This window comes from Pterocles gutturalis, unplaced genomic scaffold, assembly GCF_000699245.1.
Source record: "Pterocles gutturalis isolate BGI_N339 unplaced genomic scaffold, ASM69924v1 scaffold16305, whole genome shotgun sequence".
NCBI lineage: Eukaryota > Metazoa > Chordata > Aves > Pterocliformes > Pteroclidae > Pterocles > Pterocles gutturalis.
In genome coordinates this window covers 64,955-73,107 of record NW_010143770.1, presented here as the reverse complement: position 1 = coordinate 73,107, position 8,153 = coordinate 64,955, and the positions used below count along the sequence as shown (strand labels likewise).

At 37.0% G+C, this 8,153-nt stretch overlaps 1 protein-coding gene across 1 annotated transcript in view; it reads left to right on the top strand.

Moving 5' to 3' along the window:
* Positions 1 to 8,153, top strand: part of LOC104470068 (rho GTPase-activating protein 21-like) — a gene marked incomplete at its 5' end in the record, with an annotated part of 46,869 nt that overhangs the window by 2,097 nt on the left and 36,619 nt on the right. The window contains 1 exon segment of the mRNA XM_010084858.1: positions 1,758 to 1,812. Within this exon segment, the coding sequence (XP_010083160.1) occupies positions 1,758 to 1,812 (55 nt within the window).

Sequence of the window (8,153 nt, the reverse complement as noted above, 5' to 3'; positions counted from 1 at the left end):
GCTTCTCTAGGCAACCTGGGTCAGTGTTTCCTCACAAGAAAACATTTCTTCCTAATAGCTAGTCTAAATCTCTTCCAGTTTACATCCATTACCCCTCGTTCTGTCGCTAAATGCCCTTGTAAAAAGTCCCCCCCCATCTCTCCTGGAGCCCCCTTTCAGCACTGGAAGCTGCTCTACGGTCTCCCCGGAGCCTTCTCTTCTCCAGGCTGAACAACCCCAACTCTCTCAGCCTGTCCTCGGACGAGAGGTGCTTCAGCCTCTGACCATCTTTATGGCCTCCTCTGGACCTGCTCCAGCAGCTCAACATCCTTCTTGCATTGGGGGGGCCAGAGCTGGACACAGTACTCCAGGTGGGGTCTCATGAGAGCGGAGTAGAGGGGCAGAATCACCTCCTTCAACCTGCTGGCCATGCTCTTGATGCAGCCCAGGATCCGACTGGCTTTCTGGGCCGTGATCACACACTGCTGGCCCATGTTCAGTTTTTCATTTACCGACACCCCCAAGTCCTTCTCCTCAGGGATGCTCTCAAGTCATTCTCTGCCCAGGCTGTATTTGTGCTGTATCCCGTGAAGTTGGCGACCTGTCTCTGTGCTGATTTTGTCTCTTCTCAGGAAATGCATTGTACTGACCAGTACAGATAAGCTAATTTCTAGTCTGATATATCCAGTTAGGTTGTATGCTTTTCTCTTGTGCTAGTATTGGTTGATTTGTTTAAATAACCTTTCTTCTTGTGACATGTAATGGGAGATTACGAATTAAGTCATAATATCTTCATTTTCTGTTTTGTGAGCCTAGTTAAAATTGTCTGTACCAGCCATCTCTTTTGTAGCCCTTATCTATACCTGTTCCAGTTTACATTTGATAAATGTGAACAGAGTATTCCTCTGTCTCAGATGAGACATGTTCAGCTGTTCTGTATCCAGTGTTACAAGTGCATACTTCTCTGTTGCTTCCGAGAATACTTTTTTCTGGTAGATAACTTACTGTGGGTTTCACTGTTTTACAATATTTGACTCTGGATAACCGATACATTGTACATTTGGTGTCCTGATTTTGCCTGTATTTAAATTATATTGATTGTTCTTTCCAGATGCCTGGATCTTTATGCTGCTGCTGCTGCTTTTGGTTTCAGAAAATCAGACTGACAAACTCAGCACTTATAAATAGCAAGCATTTTTTTGTCCATATTTCAGATGTCATCTGTCTGATTAAATATGTTTAAGTTGATTCTGCTAAGAGGTGATTGGAGCAGAAGGGTGTAAGTCAGTGCTTGCCTTGCTATTGCTCCACTTTTCACATGATGTGGTAGTTATGGTATTTCCCCAGCAATTTTCAAAAGTGCTTAACAGACTTTAGTTTTAAATGGAAGAAAGAGAGAAGTTTCAACTTGTGTTCAGAGATTTGCCACCTTATTTTGTCTGAGAAGCTCCAAACAACTGATGTACCTTAGGACTCGAGGAGGAAGAGGAAAAAAAAAAAAAAAAAGAAAAATGACACAGAGAGCGTGTTGGCTTAATATGCTGGTTTTGCTGTGAACAGATGTACTCTTCAGTCAGATTTCTGTTCTGCTCTTATTTGCGAAGAATAATGGAAATCAGTGTTTATTTCTGTTGTGTAAAGTAATTTGACAAAATGTCCGAGTGTGTGAGTTTTTGAATGGTTTTGATCTGTGGAAGTTAATGGATCATCTTTGTAAGAAGAATTGAAAATATTTTCCAAAAGTTCATGTGCGGTGTTTTTTTTTCTATTTGTTTCAGTGACAGCATATTGGAACTTAGTGTTATGCCAAAAGACGAGGACATCCTTCAATTGGTATGTTTATGAAGCTTATATTCAGACAGTATGTTGCCTAAATAAAAATATCTTGCTGTTGGTTACAAAGTCTTTGAACTGTTCTACCAAGAAATAATTTAAGAGGTAAAGTTTATCTCTCTGTCACTCCTTAGATATTTTCCTATTTACTTGCCATCCCTGAAACTTCAGAGGAGTCCAAATATAAAATATGGGGGAGAATACCTTCTTCACATGATATTTCTAGCATCTTGTTAAAAAAATTACAGCTAGTTAGTAGTTGGAGAACTGTGTTTTCTAATCCACACAGAAATAGTAAGACCTGATTTCAGATAGCAGCTAAGAAAAACCTATGGGTTTCAGTAGCTGATTTCCAGTATTAAAGAGCAGGTTAATGGGTAAAGAAAAAAATCAAAACACTATTTTGAGCTGAAAGTGAAGATGAAAGCTAGTATAGGTACTTAGCCAGTTAGGCCACCAAGCTAAGTGATACTTCGAGAACATTTGATAAAGAAATATTTTGGTAATCCAGTACAGATATTGGGGCAGAGGGTGAGTTTTGATTGCATGAATAAGTGAGAGGGAAAAGCTGAGGGGTGTTTTTGTTGGTGGTGGTTTTTTGTGGGTTTTTTCTTTTTTAAATTGGAACTGTGAATATGTAGAAATGCGGGAATAATTTCAACTTTTAAATTGTCTGAATGGGCCTATGCATCTAATGCAGTCTTGTCGCCATAACAGTCTTAAGGATGGGGACAAGGCAAGGTGTGTATGTTTAAAGTTAAACCTTTGTGTTTGGCTGGGCAAGAAGCTCTTAGGCATGTCTTCCCTCTGCTGATGAAAGATGAAATGCAAGCTTCAGGTGAAATATAGATGAAAAATTATTGGAATTTAACTTCTGATATCAATGAGTGAGATAGTGGAGGCAGAGGAAGACAGACAGACAATTGTTGCGTTTGGGCTAGAGGAGGATATTAGTAAAAAGAAAATAAGGTCATTCTCCTGGAGGAGATTGAGGGGTAAAGGAAAGAGGAAAAAAGATCTGCCTGTGGAAGTTGTAGAAAAAAAATCGGAGATATGTGTGGGAATAATTTCTATGTGTCACTAAAAGTTTTTTTGAGTTGTAAGATGTGGTAGAGTTGTGGATTTTGTACTCCAGGCTCCTCTTTTGAAGAGAGAAAGAGGATTAGGTTTAAGAGTTGGAGTTGTCATTTTGCAAAAAATGCTTTTCATTGCCTCTATAGCTTGTATGAGTTCCTTTTGACAGTTGGTTGTTTGCTGTTTTGTTGGGCTGGTATGTGATTATGATACAATATGGAGGAATTTATACTTTTGTTTGCTATGATGCATTTGTTTGGGTAAAAATGGGCTTGTCTTGAAAAGTGTCAGTTCCACGTTGCATCTGCCAGAGGAAAGCCGTGAAGAGACAGATGTTTTCTGTAGTCTGCAAGACTGAGCATTGCATTGACTTGGGCCTATTGGAAAAGACTATCTGAAGTTTGTTCGTGCAGTTCATGATCTGTATTTTAGTATATGTGTTTTCAGGTGTCAGTCTTTGATGGCAGAGTCGCAACATGGGAAGATACAGATGGTAGAAATTAATTGCATCATACAACAGAAGTCATCAGTTATGGCCTGTAGTTGTCTCCCTTTTAGACCGCCACAGAGGAGGAAAAATCTTACTACTAAAAAAAAATCAGTCTTTTGAGACACAGTGCGCTACTGTAACTTCAGTCAAGTGAAAAAATGTGTGCAATTCCTCTGAAGATGGTGATTATTAATCTTCATTCTTCAGATGTTAGGATCTGCTTTTCTCATTACTAGATTTGGTGGAGAGCTTTGCTTTACTCAAAAATGAACACCCATGTTTAAAATATTTTTAAAGTAACAGCATAGAATGTTATTCCTTTCACTGCCTGTGAAAAGATGGTAACTTTTCAGCTGAGAAACTGCATTCTTTTTTTTGTTTTGTTCTTCTGTTTTTATCTTTTTTGATGAATGCTGTATTAGCTTTTGTGAAAATTCTATGTCTAAATAAAATATAAACCTGACAGCAGATTCTTATTCCTGAATGAAGTAGAGCTGTAAGTAAATTATAACAATAATTTGTCATGTTAGTGTCAGTATAAATGCAAAGTGAACAATAAATTGTAAGGTACAGTATGCTTATTAATACAGGGGAAACATACTTCTGTCACTGAAGTTGTGTTATTCAAGTTGTTATAGTATGTTAAAGAATTTAGTTGCTTTCTTTGACATAAAGTTTACTATAAATATTTTCAGATGCTATTGCTCGTACACTGATGTTAGATACTGGCATGCTGTAAAAATAGAATAACTCAAAGCACTAACTGGATATTGTATTAGGAATTAGTGAGAGGTTTATCTAGTGCAATGAGGATGAAATAGTTTCATTATATTCAGGAATGATGCTGGTTGTGCAAGTTATAGTACTTGGCAGTCCACTCCATGTGGTAATGACGGATTACTAGGTTAACTACATAAAGAGCACAGTTGCTTGTTTCTATCCTTAGTTTGCTATTTATAAGCCTAGAGTTTAGTTTTCAGAAATATCCATATATGTCTGTGAACCTCTTGGTGTATTGAATTTCCTGAAAACATGGCTTTAAATCCATTCGTCAATAGTAACAATGAAGTGGTCCAATCCACAGGTCATCGCCCTCTGTGGCATGTGCACACTCTTTTCTCTAGGAGGGAGTTACATGTGAAATGCTGTCATTAGTGAAGTCAGTGTCAGTCGTATTTGTTCACTGGCGTGATCTTGGAAATGTCACTTTGGGGACTGGGGTGAAAGGATGTTTAAAACATCTCTATGCATGACAAATACTTGAACTCTTGACAACTACAAATGTGCTGGTTTTTCCTCATCCTCCTCCCCAAATTTGAAATTAGTTTACTTAAAATTATCTCTCTTGATAATTTTTGAAATTTTTGTAGGTATGTAACCATTTTGAGACCATGAGGATTGTTATTATACTCAGAGTTTCAAAATTGATGTATACAATTTCTGTAGCATTCTCAACTTTTTCTGACAGAATTTTGGCATCTTGTAGGTTTTAGTATTACTGACTTCATACGAATGGGAAGACACATTTAGGTCAACTACAAATAGTTCATTTTCTTAAGTGTATTTAATGGATTTGTTGCTATTTTATACCCTTTGGATAACAAGTTGAATACTAAAAAGTCCAAATGGTGACACTTTTTGTGCTACACACATCTTGTAGGTTTTAGTATTACTGACTTCATACGAATGGGAAGACACATTTAGGTCAACTACAAATAGTTCATTTTCTTAAGTGTATTTAATGGATTTGTTGCTATTTTATACCCTTTGGATAACAAGTTGAATACTAAAAAGTTGTCCAAATGGTGACACTTTTTCTGCTACACAGAAAATACTGAATGTAAAGGTGCTCTCTAGAGAGAAAATTGAAATTGCTAAGCTGTCTTACAGGTCAGCCTTATTTTGACTCTTACCAATAGATTTTTGTAGTGTCTAACACGTACATGTTAGGGTGTATGCAGGATTTTTGGACCATTTTTTTGAGGTATTAGCAAACAAGCAAATTCCAACATCATTCCTGGTGTATATAGAAGAATATAGCTTACAACTCACTCAATTTTCAGGTATCAGGTTCTTGAAAATATCTGTCTTTTAAAAATCATATGATCTACATTGGAGCTGTTCATTTGGAAGGTCATTTGTAATGTAGAATATTAATGTTTATATATAGGGTTTATTATATGTAAATATATGTAGATACTAATTTGTAAATGTGTGCATCTGCTTTGTGTATGTGTACATAAACACACACAGCTGCTATAGGCAAGTTATCCTGATTTTTCATGTCATTTTTTCCACTTTCCTCACTAGCCACTCAAAAGTTCATCTTTCCTACCTCTCATCCTACCTCTAACAGTTTCATTTTGAATGAGTTTTAAAAATCCTTTTCTCATAGGAATTACCCCAAAAAGTAGTAGGCTACTTTTAGTCCTAGATATTGTCACCATTAAATTATAGTAGTGTACAGATCTGTTGACACATGCCTTAGCATTCCAGACCGATCTCTGTAGCTTCATTTACAAAAAGGTTTCGTTGGACATTCTGTGAATATTGGAATTTGTGGAAATAGAAGGGGGCTGTTTACTACTGTACATTTTGAGGTGTTTAGTTCCCTCTTGTGTCTCTTTTAATTTACATCTTAATCTTTCCTTAAAATTACAGACTGTTGAAACTGCATACTGATAAGTGAAAGTTAACCACGTTTGAACAGAAATGTTACTTTTGTCATAGATAGTGTGGGAACAAAAAATCCTAGATGGGAATGACCTGGAAAGTGAGTGAAAGTCAATTGAAGCATATCTTTTATTTTTTTCCCCTCTTTCTAGTCAGATGATATGGAAGTTTTTAGTATATTGGGGGATCTGGGCAGAAAAAGAAGAGTTTGCTGTTTTGTCATTTCTGATACTTAAAATTTTTGAGGAATTCAGCAGCTCCCAAGGTCTTTTAGTACCCTGAAATTGCCAGTGTATTATGCACCTGTATTAAAAACAAGGAAAAAAAATTACATAAGGAAATCTATTCCACAGTTTCATATGCCCCAATAACCTCATGCCTCTGACCACAGGTCTGCTCACAGCCAACTTCAACAATACTGTTGTCTTTTTGTTTTTCCTGAGACCATCCAGTTGCATCAAACCTAATGGAGCAACGTGCTGTTTCATTGGCAAACTGTGGAATATTTTCATTTGCTTTACTTTTAATAAGTAGAGATATTTTCATAAGTAGCTATATTTAGTCTAGAGTCTTGGAGCATTTGTTTACTTTCAGATTTTGTACTGACGCAGTTACTAATGTGCATAGAGGTTAATATTAAAGCTCTGGCAGCAAGTAAAGCAAAATGAAAGGAGGGGTGTGGTGAGAAGACGTAGTGGCCTAGAAGAAGAGACTTAAACTTTGTTACGTAACATTGCATGTGTTGGAAAATACCATTTGCATCAACCCCCCTCACCTCAATTTAGACTAATATTTACAAGAAAGTCTCTTACACAGCTGATATTTGGAAATTAAATTTCTTGGGCTTAAGAGATTAAATTTTACGTACGAAAATTTCACTGCCATTAGGAAGAAAGAGAGTGCAGTTTTTCTTCAAATAATGTTATCTGACTGACTTGTTTTCTGGGCATCTCAGAGTAAAACGAAACCACTTGAACTGTATTACCAGCATTCTTGCCAGAGCAAACTATAAGTGGAAAGTGTTTCCATGTAACACAGCTGAAAACCTTTGCTGGTGCGCAGTTCCCATACTCATGCTGAATGTGAGAGTAAGTTAGGAGAAGAGAAGAATTTACTAGTAAAGAAACATAATCTGAAGGCAAATTGTTTGGAGAAGGAAGGAAGAGTGCCTCAAGCTCAGACTTGCAAGGTGCTGGGCACATTGGCTTCTGATTCATCAAAACACTTATCTCTAATTTTGCAAGTAGTTCGGTTGAAATCGGCGTTATTGTTCATCCTTGAGTGAAGCGTAGTGAAGCATACTCATTCTCAGTGAAGCATATGGCTGCATGCTTTTGTGGATTTGGACTAAGGGGTGTAGGACACAGTTGGTTCAAGCTCTTGAAAGCACGGGGTTTCACCATGATTCTTGCTAAGGAGAACCCTTGTGCGTCAGCTGTCATTGTTCTAGCATCAAATGGCATAAAATGAGGTGGGGAAAAAATGCAAGCAAAAACCCTTCAGATGGATTTTAGAGGGATAATATAATACCTTGTAGAATGCTTTATTTGCTTAACATTTATTTTGCCTATTATACAGCATGAATGTATTACCTTAGCAGTTAAACCCTTAATATGCTGATGGTTACACAAATTCTAGTAAGAAATTAATTCTTTGCCATAGGAGTTTGCAGACTTGGTGCAAACAAAACCAGACTTTAAGTTGAGGAAGAAATTTTACCAAATAACTGGAAACACTTTGAGTTCTTACTGTAAGCGCAGCAGTTTCCTTCTAGTAATTGTTGCAGAGCTGTTATCAATCAAAGCTGTAAATGTTGCTCTAAATTGTTGCATTTGTATGGTAAGCTTTCCATAACTGCAGTTGTTTTGAGGAGATGGGAAAGAGCTTATAAAACATCAAGACTGATTTCTCAATTGTGTTGGAACTTCTGAATAACTGCTGAGTACCCAGCTCCTGTAGGAATGCGAGAGTCTTGGCTGGTATCTGAATCAGGAACATCACTGGTATGGATATTGGAAAAAAAAATAATTTTTTTTAAGTTGGAGGGCTTTTTTTATTTTTAAGGCTTTTTAATGTCTTAAATTTAGTACATACCCTAGTGGCT